Source organism: Paramisgurnus dabryanus, chromosome 1 (genome assembly GCF_030506205.2).
Source record: "Paramisgurnus dabryanus chromosome 1, PD_genome_1.1, whole genome shotgun sequence".
In the NCBI taxonomy this organism is placed as follows: Eukaryota; Metazoa; Chordata; class Actinopteri; order Cypriniformes; family Cobitidae; genus Paramisgurnus; species Paramisgurnus dabryanus.
This window is the reverse complement of record NC_133337.1, coordinates 36,401,803-36,429,117: the sequence shown is the minus strand read 5'-3', so window position 1 is coordinate 36,429,117 and position 27,315 is coordinate 36,401,803. Positions and strand designations below refer to the sequence as shown.

General features: G+C 38.9%; 1 protein-coding gene across 1 annotated transcript; it reads left to right on the top strand.

Moving 5' to 3' along the window:
* The first annotated feature begins 3,721 nt into the window (after positions 1-3,721).
* On the top strand, positions 3,722-26,561 carry cdhr5-rs (cadherin-related family member 5, related sequence). The gene is made up of 15 exons (XM_065268546.2): positions 3,722-3,951; positions 7,577-7,681; positions 8,081-8,289; positions 9,145-9,201; positions 13,675-13,767; positions 13,929-14,015; positions 16,312-16,422; positions 16,623-16,793; positions 17,801-17,891; positions 18,066-18,172; positions 18,354-18,554; positions 18,752-18,883; positions 20,507-20,585; positions 20,663-20,856; positions 25,874-26,561. Exons 2-15 carry the CDS (start codon positions 7,615-7,617, stop codon positions 25,925-25,927), a joined length of 1,653 nt encoding a protein of 550 aa, XP_065124618.1. The 5' UTR covers positions 3,722-3,951; positions 7,577-7,614; the 3' UTR covers positions 25,928-26,561.
* The last annotated feature ends 754 nt before the right edge of the window (positions 26,562-27,315 follow it).

Sequence of the window (27,315 nt, the reverse complement as noted above, 5' to 3'; positions counted from 1 at the left end):
AATATAACACATTGATGCAGATTAAACTATATCCAACAGTATGTAAAATTCACCAACCTTAGAAATATACAAAAGCAAAATGCAACACACAACATTGCAGCAATAATATTAATTTACATCACTAAAACATCATTTATAATAGTAAAACAGACACAAGGACCTTTAATTAGCAAAATATACAATTTTATTTAACTACAGTTTTGAATGTTTATTTCAAAATACCCAGACTTCATATTGAATTTTGGGATAGCCAAGGCTGTGAAGGATACATCTATGGATCCTCGGTAGGGCTGTAACGATTTATCGTGCAAATGCGCGTTTTCTCAATTAATGAATTTGCATGAATTACGGTGAAATGCCGCCACATCCAAAAGCCAGGGGGCGCTCTCGTGCAGAAACTAACTTTGTGCCACAGAAGAAGTAGGCTAGAATTGCAAACGCTGCTCCAGGAAATGTCTACAAGAATATTTATATTGCTGTTCTTCAAATAGTTTCAGGTATTTTCGTGATAATAAAGAATATTTTGAATGATTTTGTTTTATTTTGAATGATTATGATTTTTGATGCATAATCAGGCAGGTCTTTATAATGGGACAAGCTATAGCGTTACAGCCCTAACTCGGAATCAGTGGGGAAAAGGCCACAGTGAGGCTTTTATATGAATGAGCCTTCGAATTGTGACAGCCTTCGTCACAGCCCGGTGATGTCATTTGCCTTCAGATACGGCCTTGGAAGGCCACAGCCCCTGAATTGGGATGCACCCAGTATGTCAGTTTAAAGGGCGATTTATAGTCGTGCATAGGTCCGTAGCCTGTGCATAGCTCTGCGTAGCCTGATGCGCACCTCACAAAATTTTTAACAGCGCATCAGATCTACTGACGCGCGTCTATCTACAGCGCGTCAGATTGGTCCACCAGAACCCCTCCCGTCAGGTAAAAAAAACTGTGTCATAGGTATTTCCGTTTGTGACGGTGAAAACAAAAATGAGCCAAGTTGAGGAGTGATTTAACTCAAATTGCATCAAAAGTCGATGTTTATTTACTTCCATCATTACTGGTCTTCTCAAATTATACACAACAAGTTGCTGTTTCTTCTTCGTTTGTGGGTTAACCTGCTTAGCTTCTTCTTCTGTGACTTCTTTTGCTGCTAAAATATTTAATTTTAGAGAAAATACACATGGTAGGCTAATAGATACTTTAAACAGTATTACACTGAAATCATCTTGGCCATATGCTGGTGAGACATGAAAACACATAAGCCATCTGAATGGAGAGCAGTCCCATTAGAGTTTTACCAGTGGCTAAATATGTTTAAAATAAATATGTTTATTCATACTGTAGGATCCAGTAGATTACTAGCAATTTAAATGAAAACAGCTTTTCAATTTCTTAACATTGTCTGTTGTGGTATGGTTTCACTGACCTTTTTGGGCATATTTTAATGTTACTTATACACTGTAAAATTAGGATTCTGAATTTAGAATCATTTTTAGAATCAATGGTTGTGTTGTGCACTAGAACTATTTATTTTGGAGTGAAAATATTGTAGACATAAATTTGTTTTGCAATTCAGTTATTATACTTCACAGTAATATTGTGTTTAATAAAAATTGGAGGAAACTTTAACAGTTTACTTGAAGTGTACTTTTGATTTATTATTAATGATTTTGTTTTATTTACAGATTGTACTGAATTATATTTAGATATTTTTAGATTGTAACAAAAGTTTAAGATGTTTTAAGATACATTTCTTGGGAATTCATACTTTTTCATCCAGATTAAAATGTTATTTTACAAATGTTAGCATGCATTTATTGAATGTATTTGACTGTAAAAAAATTTTTTTTAATTTAGTACATATCTGTGAAATAGTAGCATTTTCCCTCAAATCAGAAAACTTATTGTATTGTTTTGTAATTTAGCATATTTAAATTAGATAATTAACGTTGTGACATGATCACACAAGATACATGTTTTACCACTCATTATATTGTGACTTATGTATATTTGAGTTTAAATTAGTTTTACGTGTTTTCTTAGCCATTTTATCCTTTTGCTATTTTATGTGTGTATGTCTTTTATTTTGCTTCGTCTGCCTGTCATGTGAGGGGTCACATGACATGGAACTTTGTATAAAAGGAAGGAGCAGGAGCACATGGTTAGCTGACGCTATAGCTAAAACAAGCGGTTGCTGGGTTGTGGAGTTTGTGTATTTGGGCTTACCTGTCCAGTTACGTTTTATGGACTTTGGATATCACTTTCTTGGATTTTATATACACAGTGGAAACTTTGCACATTTGGACTTTTAACACGCTTGGACTTTTATATTGTTTTAGATTTGTTTTTTGTATTTCCTTCTTTTAACAGTCTTGAGTTTTTAAATAATTGTAACTCAACCTTTAAGGCTGGCCGTTACAACTTTATTTTAACATTGATGAATGTTTACAGAAAATAACTAACCAATCAAATGCTGTAGGGAAAACCACAATGAACTATATATTAAAAACATATAATCTCTGCTTAGTTACTTGTCAATGACTGCCAGTAAATTACTGTGGAAAAAAATCACAGTAGTTACCTGGCAGCCATTGACAATAGTAATTTACTGTAGAAAAGAAATCACAGTAGTTAACTGGCAGCCATTGACAAGTAACTTACTGTGGAAAAGAAATCACAGTATTTAACTGGCAGCCATTGACAAGTAACTTACTGTACGGAAAAATCACAGTAGTTAACTGGCAGCAATTGACAAGTAACTTACTGTACTGAAAAATCACAGTAGTTAACTGGCAGCAATTGACAAGTAACTTACTGTACGGAAAAATCACAGTAGTTAACTGGCAGCAATTGACAAGTAACTTACTGTACGGAAAAATCACAGTAGTTAACTGGCAGCAATTGACAAGTAACTTACAGTACGGCAAAATCACAGTATTTAACTGGCAGCAATTGACAAGTAACTTACTATAGAAAAAAAACACAGTAGTTAACTGGCAGCAATTGACAAGTAACTTACTGTGCTTTTTCTAAAGTAAGTTACTTGTCAATTGCTGCCAGTTAATTACTGTGAATTTCACAATATGTTTTTACAGTGTATTTTTAAGCCCATTTTTAACTTTGTATTTATTTTTTAGGAAATCACTCTCTAAAAATTATTTGCTGCCTTAAAATTTCAATTTAACTTACTATTCCTCATTACTATTATCTTGACTAGAGATGAGTTGTTATAACTTATAAAATATAGTTGAAAGAAGTCAACTTCATTTTATAAGTCGTAGAAACTCATCTCTTGTCAAGATAAATAATAGTCAGTTGACATGACTTGTAAATCTGAGTTGATTCAACTAAAAATTTAAATGAAAGTTAAACACTTAACAAAATATGTTTAAGGGTGTTGATCTTTTACACTTGTACTGTTAACATTGTTAAACAATTGCAATTGTTTTTAGTAATTTAAAGGCAACACACATTTTTTAAAAATGCATGTTTTTTAAATATTTTTTATTTTATATACTATAACAAAAGTAACAAAATAAAATGTAGAAATAAGGGTAAAAGATTTAACCTCTCTCTCTCTCTCTCTCTCTCTCTCTCTCTCTCTCTCTCTCTCTCTCTCTCTCTCTCTCTCTCTCTCTCTCTCTCTCTCTCTCTCTACTCTTTTATCCTGTCCTGGAAATGCTCAGTAAGCCCTCACTCGGCTGTGTGTGAAAGCTCTTAATTCTTGCTAAACACATGCTGCTTTCTCTCTCACTTTCTCTCGCCCTCTTTCACCAGCCCTGACTTAACTAGCCAGACAAATCTTTGACATTGTGGGTCGTGGCTACCCACTGTCCTGTGTGGCGCAGGTATCTGCCCATCACACGGGAGAGAGATGTGGCAAAGAACAGGACAGGCCGAAACAGGAGGTGACAGCAGGATGTGAAAAACAAAGGATATTTCCCGCTGAGCAACGGTGAGAGAATCACTGAGAGAGATTGTGTGTGTGTGAATGTGTTTACAATTGACAACTGTTGCTTTCTTGCTATGCAAAAAGTTGTGACTATAGTTTCATAGAATGCTGAGGATGTTTGCATTTTGTAAACCATTCAATTCAGAGAGGTTTTAGGGTTACAGTAAATATTGAATACCAACTTCTTCATGATAGGTATTTTAATACCACTCAGCAGAGATAAACAATATGGACCAGCAGTTCAATGTTCAAGGACCTTATTAGAAAAATCCATCTGATTTACAAAGCATTGATAAAGCTTGATCGTATAATGACATTAAAAGAAATATATTGTGACTTCAATGAGGTCATTGGATGTCTTTTCACTTATTCTTATATAATATTTTTTACAAGCTGGATTGTGTTTATTGTTTCTCTCCTCTTGAATATAGGACTTCACTTATTTACCCTCAGAAATCTCTTAATATAATATCTCTTAAAGTGCACTGACAATCACAATTTAGTATCTGCAGAAAACAGATCTTTAGAGTGATATTAGACTAAACAAATCAAAACAACATAACATAACATAGCGACATTGCTGAATCTGAAGTGGCTTTGTTTGCACTCATCTGTACACATGCAGACTCAAATATGGTGCGCGCCAAGAATATTAAACCATACTGTGTTGTAATCCCATAATCTCAACTGTGGCAGAGACCTACTTCCTGTTTTGCCTATTTACTCGATTTAATCCCTAATCTCTTAGAGTTTATGGACAGTCATCTACACTGAATATAATAACAGAATCATTAATGAGTTGTTGGCCAAAGAAGTTTTGTGGCATATTTTAACCAAGCTGTTTCTAAGAAATCATGACTCATTAGTTACAGTACTCAGATCAGGCCATACAAACACACTGTAAGAAAAGATTTGTTGGTTTAACTTCATTTAACTTCAAAAGTGAGTTAATTGGTTGCCTTACAATTTTGAGTTTATTTAACTTTAAAATAATAGTAGACTCAAAAAAGTTAAAATGTAAACGTTGTGTCAACTAATATTTTTAAGTTAAATTAACTTAAATTTAAAATTTTACTTTTTGCAGATGAGCCAACAGTACAGCACTTACAGTACACGAAGAACAAAATATTAATAATGTTTGCTAAAGCAAGCTATTACTTTTACTCAATATAGCATTTGAGGTCTTTATATATCCATCCATCTCTATTTTATCTTTCTAGTTGTATTACACTTATTTTATACTGTACAGTATAAAATGCAGCATTTTAAAAATAAATACTGGCATACAGAATGATGCTTAAAGATACCACAATCCCTAATAGAGTCATGCACAGCGAGGTCAACGTCTGTTGTGGTATCTGTCCTGTCAGCTCAGCTGTTATTTTGACTTTGGTCAATTTAGTCTGCTGCACTTACCTGAAAAGATCAGAATAAGATTACCCTCCACCTTATGGGGTCACAGGGTGTTTTGACATTAACCAGCCTTAGAAGGACTGTCATTCATAATCTTACCCAGAAAAGACATTAGTTATGGCGCCCCTAGTGGTATAAACTCGTACAATATTTCTATAACTGAGCATTCAACTAAAATTATTTTAAAGCTCACGTAACACATGCTGTTTCTGCATTTCTGATGTTAATCTGGAGTACCTATAGAGTAGTATTACATCCTTTATATCTCCGAAGAGTCTTTAGTTTAATCAGATTTATAAAAGAATGATTGGCTTTAACAAATCTTTCCGATAACGTACGAAAAAATAAAGAAGGAGGAGTTACTACCGCAGGAGGAGCGAGTACGAGTCATGTAACACTATACAACACTGTTTAACTTATGATTCACTACATGTTCGTGTCATTTATATAATATGTACACGCCTATTTCCAACATAAGACAGAAGTCTTACTTACCGCGTGCAACTCATGACCCGGTTGGGAAAATCCAGCGCATCAAACACACACACAAAACTCCGCTGCTACCCCGGATAATAAACTATATCCATTGTTTTCATAAGGCTGACTTTCTTCTCCTTATATCCAAAAACACACTTCTTCTTTCGTGCCATATTGTTGAGTTTTGAAATTAAACAAAGCTGTGTCGTGTGATAAGATGTTTGCAAGTTCTAGCGTCTCCCGGTGATTGACGGGTGGGCGGGGTTTTCCGGGGGAAGGGCCCATATAAAGAAGTGATACGTATAGAGAACCCCTGAAACGTCAGCTGGACCTGTATTCGAAAAAAACTTTTCGAAACTTGTACGAACCCTGGCGAAGTGCATTCAGCACAGAAATACTCTGTAACACGCCCAACTGCTTTTTTGACACTTTGCCTATACGTTCAGCATGAGAAAACAACTCTATAACTGTGTTAATAAATCAGAATGCTTGAAATACCATTGAACCACCCCTTTAAAGGTCCGCTGTGTAGATTTTTAGCGGCATCTAGCAGTGAGATTGTGAATTGCAACCAACGGCCCAGTTCACAGCTCACCGCTCCCTTTCGAAATGCATAGTGAATCTCTGGTAGCTGTCACAGGACAACCCTAATGTTATCGTCTGAGACAACGTAGTGACAAAATGTGCTCTACATAGCAACAGTGTGTCCGTATTTGACTACTGTAAAGACATGGCTGTGCGAAAGGTTACTTCCATGTAAGGGGACCCACTGTGCATGTATATAAAAACAGCTCATTCTAAGGTAATATAAACAATACAGTTCATAATGTAAGATTTTTATACACCGCTGATAATATAGTTATGTATATTACATTGCATTTCTGTCAAGCGGTCTTTCCAAAAATCACACATTGCACCTTTAATTGAACACAAAACAAAACTGAGAATTGATTCATTTATCCTATATAAGTTATTGTTTAGTTTTGCATGAATTATGAAACTTCTCGGTAGTTTTCTGGGAAGTATGAAAAAATAGTAGTTATTGATTAGTTAATAGTGAACTACCACACTCATCTGTGTGCTATTACTTAATCAGTTTCATGTTAGTTAACAGTAGTTACTAGATTGTTAATATTGCATTACTCATTTGTTCCTGTGTAGTTATTCATTAACAATGGATCAGTATTCTCAAGTGTTACCGATAAAATGAATGACTAAAAATTGTTAAATTTAATTCCGTCCATGCGGGCAGCACAACTTTGTAGGAAAATGCAGGTCTTAGGCAGCTTTGCAGGTATTATGTGAGGATTTGACAAAGCTCTATGTAGTGAGGGGATGTTTGAGTAAGGTTGCAAGGTTGAAGATCAAAAGAGCAACGCGATGGTCACGTAATCAAATCACTGCCAGGCTCGTGGCTCAACAGAGGATGAAGACACATTTATAGTTTTAGGTACTAGGAAAGGCCAAGTGTGAGCAACCATAAACAGGGGTAAACAAACTAGTGTGAGCTTCTAGTCATTTTGTGTATTAAACTTTCTTATGAATAAATAACTGTGATTTATGTCATCATCATCATCATCACACAGCGACAGATGCTGGTGTGACTCAATATTGTGATCTTCTGATTAAATTGACCTTTAGATTTGAATAAGACAAGATTTAGTTTATGACAAGACATGAAAGTACTTTAAGTCCTTTGAAGTGATTTACCGTCAGGGCTTGGCATTTCTTTTTGCAGCTGGGACGTGGATACGAAAGCCCGGGGGAATATCGACAATGTTGACACCATTGAAATTGTTTGTTTGCCAGATGGCACTGAACATAGTCTGTCACAACGCAAAAGGTAAACACCTTTCAAAAATGAAGATCTATTACAAGTGATATCTCGTGACTATAAATCAGTGGTGTGTGATGTAGTGAGACTGTGAGAAACTGTTAAAATATGTGCCAGAAATGTTTATGGATCTGTGTGAATATGAAATGAACACTGAATGAATTTTTTTGTACAGTATTTATTCTTCCTTTAAAGCAATCCCAGACAGCAAATGACCCTCTGGCCAGATCTGCACTGGATCGCACCAGAGCTGCTGACTTTGGCGCAGATCCGGTGCAGATCTGGCACGGAGTCTTCTGCTTTGTTTGGTTGGCTGAGGCAGCCATACTAATACTGTAGTTATCCATACAATCTCTGATTTAAGAATTTATGATTGGTCTTGTACTGATATACTTTTCTGACCAGCAGCCAGTTTATGTCTCGGTGGCCGGGATATATTCAGCACGGTTAGAGAGAACAGCCCCAATGGAGAATTCATAGCCAACCTCAGTATCAACGGAGACCCGGGAACCAATAGCATTCGTCTGTGTGTCACGGGACAGGATGCTGATTGGTTTTACCTCGAAGGTCGCACGATCAGACTGAACTCATCACTTTCAAAGACCTTGGATCGAGAGGTGATTCAAACAAGTGTGGTGGATGTTTGCATGTGGAGAGAGGCCAAACAGACATTAAAGCTTTAGTAGTTTTTAAACCAGCCAACACATTAGGAGGCTTTTTAAGTAAGGGATAATGTAGAGGCAGCCGGTAGTTATCGGGAAATAAGCCGACATTGTGATCAGGACCCGACGCGAAGCGGAGGGTCTTGTATCACACTGAAGGGGCTTATTTCCCGATAACTACCAGCTGCCTCTACATTATCCCGCTTATTCCATGGCTACTTGTCACATATGAAAAAAACGAACATGAATATGAATTTGAAACATTTTATTGGCATATTTGTTTTAAATTAACATGTTTATCCTTCCGCGAATATTGCACAGATCCATAAAATGATCGTAATACCTTATTAAGATCCTCTGCTTCATACTTGTCTGTCTCCATTTTTTCTCTTTTAGCCAGTCTTTGAGAAGTTTTAATGCCCATTCTGTATTTTTTTGTGTGTTGGCTTCGTAGCTGTCATGCTCTATTTTGTCAAGTTCCGTCTGTGTCTTGTCGTGGTTGTCCAGTGTTTGTCACAAGATGGCGCCAAACAGTAATCTTTATTGATCTTTATTGGCGCGGAGCGATTTTACTCGTACAAGTAGTACCGGCTATGCGTTATTACTTTGGAGCGGTTATTATTTGAAAAGAACGAACCTGCAAATGTCTCAACTGACCAATCAGAATCAAGCATTCCAGAGAGCCGTGTAATAAGCCATAATAGTGTTTGTTAAAAAAAGATTTAGATAAATTGCATGTATTGTAAATTTATGTCTACTTTCATTCAACAGTCAATGAACTGTACTCTATAAACATTGATGTGTCTACAGGTCCTGGGATCAGTCCTGATAGCTGCTTTGACATGTTATGAAGATAAAGTTATACGGGTACATTCAATAAACATGAATGATATACAATAATACAACTGTAACACAATTACTGACCTGCCTCTTCAGAACACTATATGAATTATGTTAGGACTCTGCCATAATCTTGTTGGTAATTATATCTAGTTTTGTATGGCAGGGTTCTAACAGTACAATGTTATGTGTGGGAGAACGTGGTTTTGGTATTGTCATATTAGACCACGTTTTTCCCGTGTCTTGTGACTTTTCCCTGCTCCCTTGTATTCTCTTGTCATTGTGTGTTATTTTGCCCCGCTCCCTTGTATTTTCCAGTCTTTGTCTTTTAGGTCTTGTTTAGTCTGGTGTTCTGTTTTCATGTATGTATATGTGCATGTGGATGTATGTATGTGTATGTATGTGTATTTGTATGTGTGTGTATATATGTGTATGTATGTGTATATATATATATATATATATATATATATATGTATGGATGTATGGATGTTATATGTATATATGTGTATATTGTATGTATGTGTGTATATGTTTTTATATATTTGTATATATTTATATATATAAATATATTTATGGTTTTGTCTTGTGGGTACTGTGGTTGTCTTGTGTTTGTATGTGTTTTACAGGTTCACTTGTGCTTCCCTCACAGGTGTTCCTGTTCAGTTTGATTGCCTCCTCTCGTCTTCCTCACCTGTTGCTTGTTTTCCCGTCATCATGTCTGTGTATTTAAGCCCTGTGTGTTTGTTTGTTCCTGGCAAGTTCGTTTGTCATAGTTTGTTGAGATACTCGCCTGTCACTTTGTCTTTATACTAGTCTGTCACAGTGTATGTTCTTGCCATTTCTAGCTACGCTAGTTCCTAGTCGTGTTTTGTGTCTGTTTCTTGTTGTGGAATTATCTCTCCTACCCCAGTCTGTGCTCTCTGCTACCCGGGAGTTTTTCTGTGGACTCTGATTACTCGACGGCTCTCAGAGACTGTTTCTCACTCACCAAATACGGACCACTCTCCTTCTGCCTGCTTAACTGCCTGCCTGTTTTATTGACTGCCTTTTGTGCTTACAGCAGCGCACACTCGCCGCGGCATTGCCGCTGTCCAGTAGGAGGGTCCTTCAGCACTGAAGCTGCACGGCTTCTCCCTTCAGCACCACTAACGCTCTCTCTCTGCCCGCCACAGGATCTCCTCTTCCATCTGCCTCGAGTGCCTGTAGTCGGACTGTCATCTGGCCTTTTGTGGTTGGCCCCCACATATACTCTCTCCCACCGTTCGCTGTCTGGCCGGAGCCCGAACGTGTGTGGCTCTCTTCCCTGGTGCTTGTGTGTGCTCCCCGCCTCAGCCGTCTGCCCTGGTGTGGCTTTATGCCCAGACGCGCTATTGTCTGTTTACCCACATTATTATTTAAATAAAACCTTCTGTTTACTGCATTGGGATCTTCTCTGTTTTCTTGAGTTCCTGACAGAACGAACTTGCCATAAATGGATCCCGCAGATACAGAATCTGGCTGTTCAGCGACCGCTCAGCTCTCCACTACTGCCCAGGAGGAGGATTCGGCCTTCACTGCCCACCGTAACCACCATGCCCGTTTACTCTTTGGCATGCGGCAGAGAGGAGCAGAGATCCGGTCCTTCGCCTCCAAGTTCTTGGAGGAGGCTCGTCTTGCCGGTCTTAGCGGGAACGAGCTAAAGGTCATCTTCTATGCCTGTCTCGATGAGCCTCTCAAATCCAGTGAGGTGGAGTTGCTCAAGCCCTTAGACTTCGTTGACATGGTGAGCTACGTCATGAACAGGCCCGAACCCAAGTCCAGACCTCTGTCACCTGTCCCAGAGGGCCGCGTTGTCGGGAGGATGGTCCTGGAGAGCTCAGCACCCACCACATCAAACTCCATAAGCTCCGCCCCGCCAGCCAGCCTTCGGGGTAGTCGTCTGGCGATACGGGGAAGGGGCATTCAGACCGGGGCGATCAGGTTGGGGAGGTCGACTCTCATCTCTCCAGCGCCGGAGCCTACGCCCGCACCCGATCTCCATCCTGCATTACCGGTCTCCGGACGGAGGAAGAAGAGGAAGAAGGACTCCTCCGCTCTTCAACCAGCTGCCACCCCTCAGTTCTCTGAGAAGCAGCAGCCTCTGTCTGCTCCGCTGCAGCCCCTGCCGTCTGCGCAGCCTCCGCTGCAGCCCCTGCCGTCTGCGCAGCCTCCGCTGCAGCCCCTGACGTCTGCGCAGCCTCCGCTGCAGCCCCTGACGTCTGCGCAGCCTCCGCTGCAGCCCCTGACGTCTGCGCAGCCTCCGCTGCAGCCCCTGACGTCTGCGCAGCCTCCGCTGCAGCCCCTGACGTCTGCGCAGCCTCCGCTGCAGCCCCTGACGTCTGCGCAGCCTCCGCTGCAGCCCCTGACGTCTGCGCAGCCTCCGCTGCAGCCCCTGACGTCTGCGCAGCCAACCGCAGCAGCCTTTGTCTCTGTCCCGTCTCCGCTGCCGTCCGCAGCGGCCCCTGCCACTGTCCCTGTCTTGTCTCCGCTGCCGTCCGCAGCCTCCTCTGTCAAGGTCCCTGTCTCATCTCTGCAGCCGTCCGCTGCACCCCCTGTCATAGACTCTGTATCGTCTCTGCAGTCACCCGCTGCACCTCCTGTCATTGTCCCTGCCTCGTCTCTGCAGTCACCCGCTGCACCTCCTGTCATTGTCCCTGCCTCGTCTCCGCTGCCGTCTGCAGCGGCTCCTGTGACTGTTCCTGAGTTGTCTCCGCTGCCGGCCACAGCGCCCCCTGTCATGTTTCCTGTTTCCCCTCAGCCTGTAAACCCTGACCTAGTTGTTCCTGCCTTGCCCCAAGCTGTTTCCTCCCCACGGAACCCTGTTAGGCCTGCCCGGCCTCCACGCACCCAACCCTCAGCTACTCCCCGGGGTCAGAGGTCTCGTCCTGTACCCATTCCCATCCCTCCTCCTGTGAACGCTGTTGTTCCCCCGCCCCCCCCTCCCTTGTTTGTTGTTCTTGTTGTCCCACCCGAATCCTCTAGTTGTTCTGTCTTGTCTTCCCTTGTTAGTGTTTGTCATGTTTTCGTGGATGTTGTCCAGTGTCCAATCTGTCTTGTCCTGTGTCTCTCCTTGAGGGCCGCCTGGGGGCGTCCCTTGAGGGGAGGGTCCTGTTAGGACTCTGCCATAATCTTGTTGGTAATTATATCTAGTTTTGTATGGCAGGGTTCTAACAGTACAATGTTATGTGTGGGAGAACGTGGTTTTGGTATTGTCATATTAGACCACGTTTTTCCCGTGTCTTGTGACTTTTCCCTGCTCCCTTGTATTCTCTTGTCATTGTGTGTTATTTTGCCCCGCTCCCTTGTATTTTCCAGTCTTTGTCTTTTAGGTCTTGTTTAGTCTGGTGTTCTGTTTTCATGTATGTATATGTGCATGTGGATGTATGTATGTGTATGTATGTGTATATATATATATATATATATATATATATGTATGGATGTATGGATGTTATATGTATATATGTGTATATTGTATGTATGTGTGTATATGTTTTTATATATTTGTATATATTTATATATATAAATATATTTATGGTTTTGTCTTGTGGGTACTGTGGTTGTCTTGTGTTTGTATGTGTTTTACAGGTTCACTTGTGCTTCCCTCACAGGTGTTCCTGTTCAGTTTGATTGCCTCCTCTCGTCTTCCTCACCTGTTGCTTGTTTTCCCGTCATCATGTCTGTGTATTTAAGCCCTGTGTGTTTGTTTGTTCCTGGCAAGTTCGTTTGTCATAGTTTGTTGAGATACTCGCCTGTCACTTTGTCTTTATACTAGTCTGTCACAGTGTATGTTCTTGCCATTTCTAGCTACGCTAGTTCCTAGTCGTGTTTTGTGTCTGTTTCTTGTTGTGGAATTATCTCTCCTACCCCAGTCTGTGCTCTCTGCTACCCGGGAGTTTTTCTGTGGACTCTGATTACTCGACGGCTCTCAGAGACTGTTTCTCACTCACCAAATACGGACCACTCTCCTTCTGCCTGCTTAACTGCCTGCCTGTTTTATTGACTGCCTTTTGTGCTTACAGCAGCGCACACTCGCCGCGGCATTGCCGCTGTCCAGTAGGAGGGTCCTTCAGCACTGAAGCTGCACGGCTTCTCCCTTCAGCACCACTAACGCTCTCTCTCTGCCCGCCACAGGATCTCCTCTTCCATCTGCCTCGAGTGCCTGTAGTCGGACTGTCATCTGGCCTTTTGTGGTTGGCCCCCACATATACTCTCTCCCACCGTTCGCTGTCTGGCCGGAGCCCGAACGTGTGTGGCTCTCTTCCCTGGTGCTTGTGTGTGCTCCCCGCCTCAGCCGTCTGCCCTGGTGTGGCTTTATGCCCAGACGCGCTATTGTCTGTTTACCCACATTATTATTTAAATAAAACCTTCTGTTTACTGCATTGGGATCTTCTCTGTTTTCTTGAGTTCCTGACAAATTATACTTATACACTTACCCAGAGTGACAGTATATACATTTAAATTATTGCCGATTTTGTTTCCAAGAGTCAATACAGAATCATAGTGGAAATTCTGGATGAAAATGACAACATGCCATATTTCCTAGAGGACACAATTCAACCACGATACATAAGTGAGGTAAAAAAGCATCTTTGTTGATTTAACAGACTTTACACCATACAAAGAATGCATTTTCTTCTCTTTCTGATTTTTTTCTCTCTACGAATGTGTCCAAAAGCTATTAAATCAGTACATTTTCATTTGAGCCTGATTCTTAAATTTTGATTCTCTTTCTGCAGTTGATGGCTGTTAACTCCATGGCGTTTACAGTCAAAGCCAAAGATGGGGATGAAGACACAATCACTTATATGACGGATAAATCTTTAGTGAGTGACCTTCTGATAATAGTGACACAATAACAAAAAGCTAAATAGCAGCTGCAATGGCAAAAATATTGGTTTTGAGGTTGTCAATGGCTGCGTCTGAAAACTATGGCAAGCAACTTCATGAGGCAAAGACTTTGGTGGCATGCAGGCAGCTCCGGGAAATGCATTCATAGGCAACATAATGGAATTCTGTTTGAAATTTAAAAATAAAAAGTGCTTTTGTGTTAACCTATCCCATATGTTAGAAATAATTGACAATGGGCTGTTGAATTATTCAAAACTAATGCACACCCAGGGTGGTTACACGGCAGGGTGAATTTTTTTTCTCATTTATACCATGCATGGGCCTGTTGAATGCTTTATTCTGATTGCTTAAGAAATGTTCCATGGTTTTAGATTTTTTTTGGAAAATGCACACCTAACCTGTCAAATGTCTTAAAATAATCAGCAGAGCAATGTCTGTTGCAACCGGGGTCCGTTGAAGGTCCATTAAATTGTGTAAGGAAGATATTTAAACTCCAAAATTAACTCATGGACCAGGGGCATTTATTCTGCTTATATCATGGTTACCACAGACAGTGGTGGGTATTTGACAGGTCAGGTAAGCATTTCTCAAAAAATAATGCATACCTATAGATCATTTCTCAACCAATCACAATCAAGCATTCAACAGCCCAGAGGTAATTTAAAACTACAATACTAATTTCTCGCTAAATATGCAAGAAAAAAGTATAAAAAGTGGAAATATAACCTTATTTAAACAAAAGTTGTGCTCCAGCCACTTCCTTGGCCGCCATTTTTTTTTTTTACTCAACCAGGCTTGACCAATCACATTCCCTGCGCACACCCGCACAAAGAATTGTTGGACAAGACAATCACCGCGTTTACATGCACCCTAATAATGCGATTATAATGGGATTTTGTCAATACTGCGATTATACTTTACCTCATGTAAACGCAATAATTCGATAAAAATAATGCGATTAAGCTCATAATCGCAATAAGTAAAGTCGCATTAAAAGAGGTGGCGTACGCCGTTTATAATCGCAGTACAGTATGCGTCCATGTAAACGCTTTAATCCATTTATACCGCACTAATTAAGTGCACGTGTGTTTTAGTCACGCACCTTAAGCACAAATTCGTTTTAATCTTGACATTAGGAAGTTTTACATGAACTCTGCCAACACGACTCGCTGTCAGCAGTCTGCCTTCATTCAGAAACAGCTCAAATAACACGACAGCAGTGTATAAAACCTTTAAATGACATTATAACGATAATTATAACGATAAATATATTAGTGACCACATCATAATGATAACTTCATGCTAATTCGATAAAACGAGCACGGCATTACCTAATATTGGATATTTCTTGTAATAAAAACTTTTTTTGCAATTGTTTACATGTCACTGAATATGTACATATGCTGTTCTTGTTGCATTTACACAGCGGGAAACCAGCAGATGTCCTCAACTGAATGAATGTAGTAGTTTGTGTAATAATATCATACCTTTTGGCGTAGTCAGTGTGGTAGAAAAATTTCACAGCATCAGCGCTGGATACCTGAGGTAATTTTATGTTATAAATCTCAGCAATGAATGAGCTTTCTGCTGCATTTTAAGTGCGCGTGCACTTCAAGTTCAAATAGATTTGATTGGCTGTCAATGGTTTATCGTTCATCATGTGCCAAAATCGCTATCGTTATAGTTGTTGTGTGAGCTCTGCTATTATCTTTAATATAAAACGATTTTTAAAACTATATTTTTATATCATGTGAACGCCCTTTACAGGCACTGTCATATTTATATCTTCATCACGGCACCGGATGAAATACATCTATAACAACGTGTTTGTCATTTAACGTAAGTAAATTAAAACAGTGGACCATATATGTGAGTTCATCATTTGTGCTCTGCATTGAACTTTGTGTGAATAATCCGAAAATAAAAACTGCATGTAAACCGGAGTGAAGAGGTTAGCTCCAGTCATGTAAACATCTTACTGCGATTAAGACCTTACTCGCATTATTGGAAATAATCGCATTTTTGGTGTGCATGTAAACGTGGTCATTGAAGGCATCTCAAAAGACATGAAGTAAACCAAACATTGGATTCGGAAGTGCCTTGATGCAAATACCTTGTGAAAGTAGATTTTGCATAATAGGTGCTCTTTAGGATATCCTGTGCATGAGTTATGTAATACATATGCAGAATGTTTTACTTTGAAAATAGACTTGAATTGAGTTGAATTTTATTCTCCACAGTCCAAGATAAACTTGCCTCTGTGTGTTTCAGCCGGATGCCAGCTATTTCCGAATAGATCTGCCCAACAGTGGGAGGGTAGTCCTGGACAAACCACTGGACTTTGAAACCAAATCTCATCTGCAGGTGGTCATATTTGCTGTGGTATGTGAAACACTGATATACCAATTATATATTCTCTCAAGATGGTGATGTGCTCCTAAAAATGCTGTGTTGTTTCAACCTATAGTTGTCCATGTGTTACCCAACCATGGTTCCAAAGACTCCACTTTTTTAGAGCATGTGCTTGAAAATAATCTAGATTTCATTGTAGGTTTTCCTGTTTCTTTCACATGTGTCATAAGGAAACAAATACCAAAGAAAAGTACAGCACAACAGCTACCGTTACAGTGAATGTTCTGGATGGCGATGATCAGTACCCACAGTTTTTGCCTTGCTCCCCTGTTTATGAAGGCGGAGATGACACCATCTGCACCAATCCTGTCTACACTGTGAACATCACAGAAACAGATGAGGTATGAAGTGAGATTTCTTCCACAACACTGCTCAAAGAAACAATTTTGCATTTGTCAGATTAACAGTGTGAAGGTAACTTGTTTAGCTGTTAAATATGGTATTCACAAATTGGTCAAAAATGGTCCCAAGTTGTCACTGGGGCAGTTCCCAAAAAGGTTCTAATATCTACCATTTAGGTACAGATGTCTGTATTTGGTACCAATATGTACCTTAAGAGGTATTAATATGAACTCTTTAGCTGCAAATGTGTATTTGAAAGGGTTACCCCAATGACAGCTAGAGACCAAATGTGATCAAATGTCTAAAGCTGGCTTGAATTTTTTTTAGATAATTTATGACGTTTTAATTACCTTGAGTTTCTATAAATGGTACCTCCATAGAACAATGCTGCCTGTTTAGTCATTATCTGTTTGAGTAGCAACACAGACAAACACCCCCCTTAAATTTTAGACAACCTATTATTTAAAAACTGGAATATTATAGCACTAGTTGCCTTTTATTAACTATTTATTTTAACCATTGTGCCTATAGCATGTGCCATCTAGCTACAGTTTGACTATTTTCATATGCATGTTCTGTACAATATTATTTCAAGGACTACAATTTGCATCGCTGCACAGCATTCATTGCTAAAGGTTATTTGAACCCGTGGGTGCTCAGGAGCTTTATGCACCCACCGAAAAGGCAAAGCACGAAAAAACGGCAGATATGTTCAATACATTTTATTTAAAAACACTTTTGAAATTCAGGAGCCTCTTTAATTGGTGGATCTCGCAAGTTGTGATATCTACAATTCTTTTATGAATAAGCTGAATAAGGGGAGCTTCACATTTTGCATCTAAAACCTCACGGAAAGGGTGACTATAACGCTTTCCTACTTCTTTCCTAAGCGCTTGGGTGCTCTTGTAGCATCTGCCATGGCTAAGCAACCTAAATGTTATTTGAATGTTGTTATCTTTTAGGAAACATGGCATTTAATAATTTTATCATGATCTTTATGTTCTAGGACATTGTGCTTTATTTCTCACCGGCTCCTATTCATGCTGAAGATGGAGACAAAGACATCCAGACTCCTCTGGTCTACAGCATACTGTCAGGTGAGTTAAGTACAAGGCATTTATAAATGTATCTCATGACATCTTTACTTATTTGTATATTGCATCGACTTTGTGACACCTGACACAATGGTTTGCATGGGTTAAACTTTCTTTAACTTTTAAAAATACATTGTTATTGTACCGTATTACTGTTTATTAAATGTTGTTTCACAGGTAATGATGATGGCAGGTTTACAATCGGCCCTGAAACAGGAGAGATAACACTAAAGCACAGAGTAGAAAACAGGTTCCTGACACCTTCATTTAGATTGCGCATAATGGTATGTCTAAACAATATTTATTTTTATGAACGAAAAGATGATGCTTGGTTTAACACACAATTATATTATATTATTACATTATATATTCTTTTTATTCATAATCTAAATAATCTAAATTTGTATACAATTCTGTGGACAGTAGAGAACATATTGACATATTCACCATCACAATCTCTCACAGGTTGCGCAGGTGAATGACCCAAAAAAATATTCTGTCACAACAGCGCTTGTTCACGTGATATCTGTGAACCGCTTTCCTCCTTATTTCAACCAAACTATCTACAAAGGGTTTCTCATCGAGAACTCCAGTCCTGCGGCACTCGTCACCACATATGGGAACCAAGTGCTGGTGGTCCAGGCCATTGACGGGGACTTTAGAGATGTAGAGTGACAACATTCATTTGACATTTTGAAGGACTCTTCTGAATAATAGCCAATGAATTCATCTTAAAACTGAACTTATGAATAAAATTTGTGCTTAAAGTTAATGTTTTAGCCTTGAAATACAAATGCTTACAAACTTTAGTGATAAAAATCCTCAAACCTTCACCCACAGTTTTTTGTTTTGGTGTGTTGCAGGGAATAAACCCCAAAATTCACTACACTCTTCATCCTATGACAGGCAGATATAAACTGTATCACATTACTCAGGATGGTATTGTGATTGCCAAGAGTGATCGGCTAAGAGCCTTTGACCGTCACATCCTGGAGGTGACAACATGGTTGTGTATGACTATAGGAATTCACAAGAACTGTACCATATACAAACAAGCAAGAGCATCTATACATAGGCGCCGATCTCGTGGGTGCTCAGGGAGATATGTTCAATAAATGTTATTTTAAAACGCTTTTAAATTCAGGAGCCTCTCTGATTGGTGGATCTCGCAAGTTGTGATATCTACAATGCTTTTATGAATTAGCTGAATAAGGGGCGCTTTATATTTTGCATCTAAAAACTCACGAAAAGTGTGACTGCGCCCCTTTACTAAGCAACCTGAGTGTTGTGTGACATTGTGCCAAGCACCCACTGTTAGGGTGGGGGAAAACAGGCAAATGGATCCCAGTGCGGATAACAGAAAATGTTTATTTAACAGATAATGAATGTAAACAGACAATGGCACGTCTGGGCGCAAAGGCCACTCCGAGGCAGACGGCTAGGGCGAGGAGCACACACAGACACTGGGGAGACAAGCCACACACGTTCGGGCTCCGGCCAGACAAACGAACGGTGGGAGAGAGTATAGTACAACAGTTAATAAATTCCACAACACCACAAAATGTTCCACTGCTTACTGACGGGGTAAATGATCCTCTGAGGGGAGACAGGGTGAGATGAACCAATGCCGCGGTGAATACACCAGCCAAGCTGGAGCACGGCTGCAGACCCTGAATGGGTACGCTGGACAGCGCCCAACCAACTGGCAGTCGGAGCTGAGGAGGAGAGCAGAGCAGTGGACACTTGGCAGATAGCACTGCAGTCCTTAAACAGGCAGATGGAGAAAACAGTCTCTATAACAGTCAGCGATCACCGAAACAGTATCTAGAGAATGATTCCTGGGCAGCAGAGAGCACAGAATAAGGGAAACAATAAATGAACAAACTAGACGTATCAATAGCACACAACAAGACAGGACTAGAAACTAGCAAAGCTAGTAGCTGGCGAGTAAATACACAGTACTGAGATTGACAAACTGACATTGACAAACAAACTTGCAAAGACACACTAGACACACAGGGATTAAATACACAGATCAGACGAGAGGATAACAAGCAACAGGTGAGGAAGACGAGAGGAGGCAATCACACTGAACAGGAACACCTGTGAGGGAAGCACACGTGAACCTGTAAAACACATACAAACACAAGACAACCACAGTACCAACAAGACAAAACCATAAACATATTTATATATATATACATATATATAAAAACATATACAAATACATACAAATATATATATGCATGAACAGAACACTAGACTAAACAAGACATAAAAACAAAGACTGGAAATGCAAGGGAGCGGGGAAAAATAACACACAATGACAAGAGAATACAAGGGAGCAGGGAAAAGTCACAAGACACGGGAAAAACGTGGTATAATATGACAATACCAAAACCACGTTCTCCCACACAAAACATTGTACTGTTAGAACCCTGCCATACAAAACTAGATATAATTACCAACAAGATTATGGCAGAGTCCTAACACCCACTGGCAGAAAATGAAATTGGCGCCTATGTATGCATACATTATCTCTACAAGATAAGATAAAAAAGCAAAATGAGGGCTTCTGTAATGACATTACTAATGATAAAGCATCGTTTCGGTCTTAGGTGATAGCAACAGATGAAGAATCAGGTGAGACTGCCCATGCTTCAGTGGACATTGAAGTTCTACAGAGGGGACATCTAGGTAAATATTTATAAATGTAAATGTAAATGTTGTTAGCAGATGAAAGTCACCTTTTTCTTCTCTAAACTCTGTAACAGTTCCCAGAAATCCATTTGGAGAAGAACGACTGTTTGGAGACATGAATGCTGGGATGGCTGGGGGCATAGCTGCTCTTGTTCTCATAGTAGCTATAACAACACTATTTATTTTCCTCTGGTTGGTCAAGAAGCGAAGAGAGAGACAGTATCCAGCAGAGAGGGGCGCCATAGCACTCGGAAAGCATCCTAATGTGGTAAGTGCTACTTAATTATATCTACTGTAGGTACCAAGGGAAATAAAAAGCAACTAAAAGAGCCCAACACCTCCTATAGCATATAAGTAGCTCTTTGAATGCTCTTTGAATGTATTTTACGTTCTTTGAATACCTTCACTTCAAATCTGCTTAATCCCGGCCTCAGTCCATTCAGAAATACCAGTTTGTTGGCAGAATCCTTTAAATCCTACATCGATTTTTTAGCATATTCCTCCAAATCAGGTTCTGACTGAAGGATGCTTTGCAACACTTTAAACAATGCATAACAAACTAGAAACACTACATAAATGAAGATAACACAAACTGGGAAACATTTAGAGAGACAGCTGGCCTTTTCATCTTCCCCTCACGCTCCTGTTTAATTCTCTTATGTAGAGCTTAAAGTGGTTCCGACAGGTAAGTACTTAAATACAGTAGCTAGACGTGTGCTCCTGTCAGTGTCTCTCTTGAAGGTGAGATGTGTTTACTGAGGAACCCAATGTCATTTACTCTCTATAACGCCTGGTTTAAATGGGGTTGTTATTGTGATAGATAGACCTTCGTTAAAAAGGGACCATTTAAGCCAGTCAGTATACAGAGCACATCCTCTGTGTTTGGTGATTTGCAAAATTTCATTGTGCATTCGGTCTGGTATCATGTAGATACACTCTCAGAAAAAAAGGTACAAAATTTGTCACTGGAGCAGTACCTCTTAAAGAGGTCCTAATATGTACCAATATGCAGATATGTACCAATAAGGTACTGCTACAGTGACAACTTTTGGACCTAATTGTACCTTTTTTCTAAAAGTGTACAGTAATTGTTGTGTAGGTGTGTCACTGTAAAGCCGACTTTACACTGCATACGACATTCAGAAACGATTGTCGGAGTTCGCCCCCTAGTGGGAGTCGTAATGAAGTTTCAGTTTAATCGTAACATGGGAGAGAAGCTCATTCCAGTGCAAGAGGCTTCATTTTAATATTTACCATAGTCAAATAAATAAATGAATGCAAATGAATGAAACAATAAACAATTATGATTATATGACAAAAATGGCTGACAATATTTTTAGGAGAGAACATATGGAAACAAGATTAAAATAATAATGTATGCATTAAATTAATAATGTATTACTTATCTGTAATCAGTGTTTTTTTTTAATGGATACAATTGTGACTGATAAAGTAAAACAAAAAGGATTAAAGGGATAGTTTGGCCAAAAATGATATTAAACCCATGATTTACTCACCCCCAAGCTGTCCGAGTTGCATATGTCCATCATTTTTCAGACAAACACATTTTCGGATATTTTAGAAAATGTTTTAGATCTTTCAGTTGATTAAATGTAACGTTACGGGGTCCAAACATAGTCCACGACCTTCAAGTCCAAAAAAATTGCGTCCATCCTTCACAAATTATATCCAATGGCTCCAGGATGATAAACAAAGGTCTTCTGAGGGTAATCCATGCGGTGTTGTTGTAGAAATATCCATATTTAAAACTTTATTAACGAAAATAAATACCTTCCGGTAGCGCCGCCATCTTAGTCGCGTCCGCATTCAGGATGAGAGCTTACGCAGCCTACGGAGGCTACTCTGCAGCTGCTCTGTGCCCCCGCCCTCCGAATTTGTCATAACGTCACTAAGAAAAGTGCGTACACTACGCTAATACTCTCTCCTGAATACAGAGGAGTCTAAGATGGCGGCGCTACCGGAAGGTATCTATTTTTGTTAATAAAGTTTTAAATATGGATATTTCTACAACAACATCGTGCGGAGTACCCTCAGAAGGCCTTTGTTTATCATCGTGGAGCCGTTTGGATTTAATTTGTGAAGGATGGACGCACTTTTTTTGGACTTGAAGGTCGTAACATTACATTAAATCAACTGAAAGATCTAAAACATTTTCTAAAATATCCAAAAATGTGTTTGTCTGAAAAACGATGGACATATGCAACTCGGACAGCTTGGGTGTGAGTAAATCATGGGTTTAATATCATTTTTGGCCGAACTATCCCTTTAAATGAATTTTACCTGGCACATTGTTTTGAATGGTATAGACTGAAATACATCACTTCCAGTCAGCGTATCGCATGTGGTGTAGTTTTAATGGATCCAACTGTTAAAACGGATCTGAAAATTACGTATGCGCAGACGGTCGGCACCTTACGCAGGCCTTTTGCGACTCTCCATATGGGGAATGAATGACTTCCGGTTTATCGGCTTTCATTTGTCGTGTGCAGTGAAAAGGTGGCTTAAAAGGTTTGTTTGGCCCTCATAGTTGTTCAGCTGTAGACAGGTGAAACCCAGCCGTTGGGTTTAAATTAACCTATGCTTGGTTGTTTAACCTATGGTTAATTATACATTTCCTAGGTTGATTTAACTCTTTGTAGGTCACACCAAGAAAATTTTATTTATTATTAGTATATTAAGTATTTTTCTTGTTTTTATGGAGCCATGACAACAAAAAACATGTTGGTTTTCTTATTGACACTAAATTATTTTAAAAGACCACAACCAAATGATTAAGATGACTGTTAAGGGTCAATATCTATTTAGTGTAAAAAAAAAGATGTAAAAATAGTATTTGACATAAAACGTTTACTATATCACAGTGGTTCTCAAATTGGGGGCCATCTGGTTGTTGCAGGGGTCCCCAGTTTTATGGCATTTTATAAAATATGTTAATTTATCATTTAATTTAATCAAATTAAGAAAAATAAGGCTTCCAACCAACACAAATACTTTGTATAATGTATTGTTTTAGTTACGGACCCTACACAGTGGCAGGGATAAAGTTTGGGAACCACTGCCATAACATACACAAAAAGGGCTGGGTTATTTTTGACCCATAATGGGTAAATATTGGACAGAACACATTGCTAGGTTAAATATAAAACAATTCTGGGTTGTATTAACCCAACTATTGTGTTATTATAATCCATGGTTGCATAACAACAACCCAACATTAGGTTATTTTAACCCAGCATGTGTTCTGTCCAATGTTTACCCATTATGGGTCAAAAATAACCCAGACATTTTTATTTCATGTTTTAATGATAATATTTTAAAGTTGCAATTGACCATTCATAGTAATTTCTTAGCTTACAGAGCTGTTAGTTTTTTTTGTTTTAATAACATCCGCCATATGACATCAAAAGCCCACAGCTAAAGAAATACATGACTTTTTTTAATCAACAATGGACATCAACTGTGGAATTTTCAAGAAGACCTTATGTGCCCTTTCTTCGTGGTCAACAGGTTGATTCAGGACATTCCATACCACTTATAGATGACGCCGCCTACCACAATGAAGCATTTGTCGACCACGAATACTCTAATGGTATAACCGGAAAACACAGGCTGTACATCAAAAAAGACGAAATGCCCCCACCTGCAACCAAAACGTACACCCACAAAGAATCTGATAGACCCACAATGCAAGATATGCTACCCATTCTGGTGATTCCAGATATTAACACATCAATAATAACCTCATCTGATTTAACCAATGGCCAAGCAGCTGACACTTTCATGGGAGAGGAAGGTCAAAGAACAGTAGAGGAGGCTTTGCCTAGAAATGAAGAAGGACACTTTCTGGTCACAGGGGATGATGTGGAGAACAAAGTGGATATTTTCACCCCTGCCCTACTGCAAGATACCCTTATGACTGAAAATGCTGCAGAAAAGGAAAGCTTTGAAGACATTTATTTTCCAGACATTTCCGAGGAACCGGCAGCACTACTAATTGATGAAGATGACGATAATGATGGAAATCCATATAAAGTCATGCTCTCTGTCTTTTGCTACAGCGATGATGAAGACACAACAGATGATGAGCCAGATGAATTAAGGCACTATTATGAGCAAGATCAGTTTACAATCGACCAGAAGCCCACTGGATTGGATGATCAGGGTTCAATTGAGGAATCAGTTGAACAGCTGGAAGCAAATGAGATTGCAGAGCAGATAAATCCACAGCCTGACTTTTCAACCACTGAACTACTAAGTTTTGTGGACTCGACTGAATTTGAATAGTAATATTTTAATCAATTGCATTCATGAAATAGACAAATCTGTCTTTATATATGGACAGCATTAAAAACGAAAAATAGCACTGAATAGACTTATTAAAACAGTTGGTGTGAATATTTGCAAAAAAAAGATTTGTTGGTTTAACTTAAAAAAGTTACTTGGTGGCTAGAACATTTAGAAAAAAAAAATTTGTTAACTGAATTAACTCAAAAAGGCACCCATAACTTACTTTTATTTGTCGAACCATCTTTTTTTTATATAGTGTTATATGTCTCTTCATATTGGACTATAAATATTGTGTCTTTGTGATTAGTGATGAGCCTTATTTATTACTTTAAAATTTTAAAAGATTTAATATCTGCATTTGTCTTGTAATGTCTCTATGTGCTTCGAAAGTGAGGGGCAAGCAGTGGACTGAGCCCTTGGTTGCAATTCGCAACCTCACCTCTAGATGCCACAAAAATGTACACATTGAACATTCAATTAATTTTAGAATAAGACGTTGGGTCTGACATTACTGTCGACCTGTAAATGTAAATAGATAATAGATTTTAAATAAACATATGTGGTGACATGAACTCTTTGATTATCACTTGATCAGAAACAGAAAAAAAAAATGTATGCAATGTTGGGATGTAATGCATAAAGAGTTTTATTACCTGTCCTATGCAGTAAATGGACTTTATATCCATTAGCATTTAAACCATTCATGCAGAGAGACTGAAAATACAATAATTTGTACCAAAATCGATGCACTGATATGTTTGACCTACACAAATGTCAAATGTTACAACTGCACTTTTCCATGGCTGCAGATTATTCAGGTCTCAACATCTCCTATGAAAGGAAAGAAATTGTCATAATGTTAGCTTTTTTTCTGTAGCTATCTTTCTTAACACCAAGAAAGTGGGCTCAGCATTATTATCTTTGATAATAAGATTCTGCTCTGTAAACGCAAGTGTTTAATTTCTCTCTATCTGCAGGAAGCCACGGCACCCATTTCACCTCACCACATTCTGCAGCAACAGCAAATGTAGTTGAAAAAAGTGAAATTGCTGAATTTCGAGAATCAGATTCAGATCTCCAACAGCACATGCAGGCATCTGTGCTAAGGCCAAGAGCATCATCAAAGACTTTAAAGCACATGGAGATGAACAAATAATTTTTTGTGCTTACATGAACTTTTGAGGGCAGCGTTTTTGTGGTATTTTGTATTATTCAAGAAATTGTTGTTGTGTTTGGTATGGGGGAGATGCATTTACATTTGACAGATACTTTTAACCAAAGCAATGTGTATTCAAGCTTCTGATCAGTGCTGTTTATGTGTTCCATGGTGGGTGTCGAATCCAAGACCTTTGTGCTGCTAATGCAATGCTCTGACTGAGCAAAAGGAACAGAAAGATGAAGAAATGCAGTGGCCATCGGCACAGCCACTATGAGACCTGATTGTGGCAGCTCGTACAGTTTTTCCAGCTTCTTGAATTACATTTCTGCTCCATTAAAGCCAGTTTGGTATCTTTTTAAATGAAAGAAACGCTAACTGTATTGCACTGCACTTTGAAATGATCAGTATTTAAAATTGATTAAAATCCTGTTCATGATGAATTTACTGTATGGTGTCTTCCTCCGGGGGGCGCACAGGGGCTGAGTGCCACATTAGAATTTTCCTTGTTGGACACATTTGTAAAGTAAAAGTTTATTTATATCTAAATTCTGTCTGAATGAATGAACTACACGAATAACACCTGGATTTATTGTGAAAATAACAGTAAAAATGACATTAACAAAAGAATCAAAATTAGAATTGACACGAATTTATTTATCTTATTTTATTATTGCAAAGCAATGCTCACAATTTCTATAATTACATTGATCTAATGTATTTCTAACGTATTTACACTATGTAAGTATCTTCATTACTTACATTTAAAATTACTACAAAACATTGGTTTGTTGAAATTATCACGATGACCACCGGAGGGCGCCAGTAGTTCATTTCTATTTCACCAGTTGTACAATTACAGCACTGTCCAATGTTATTTTAAATAAATATTATTTTATTTATTTTAAGTGAGTTTTTCAAGTCGAGTTAAAACAAGAAAAAACAAATTTGAAAGCATTGTTGAAATGACCACCGGAGGGCGCCAGTGGTTAATTTCTGTTTCACCCATTGAATCGTTACTGTGCCGTCCAGTGTTATTTTAAAGATGTATGAATTTCTTTTTTTTTTATTGTGTTTGTTGTCTAAAAAATAAAATTTAAGAGTTACAAATTGGGATCCAAGTCGAGTTTAAACAAGAAAAAAAGAATTAGACTTATGTTTGTTGAAATTATCACGATGGCCACCGGAGGGCGCCAGTAGTTCATTTCTGTTTTACCGTTTTTACAATGACAGCACTGTCCAATGTTAAATTAAATAAATATT

Excerpts from the sequence above, each read along its gene's own strand:
- cdhr5-rs (XM_065268546.2), top strand. The coding sequence starts at position 7,615 with ATGTTGACACCATTGAAATTGTTTGTTTGCCAGATGGCACTGAACATA. Across the intron at positions 8,290-9,144 it reads CAAAGACCTTGGATCGAGAG|GTCCTGGGATCAGTCCTGAT; the intron begins GTGATTCAAACA and ends ATGTGTCTACAG. Across the intron at positions 16,794-17,800 it reads ACATCACAGAAACAGATGAG|GACATTGTGCTTTATTTCTC; the intron begins GTATGAAGTGAG and ends TTTATGTTCTAG.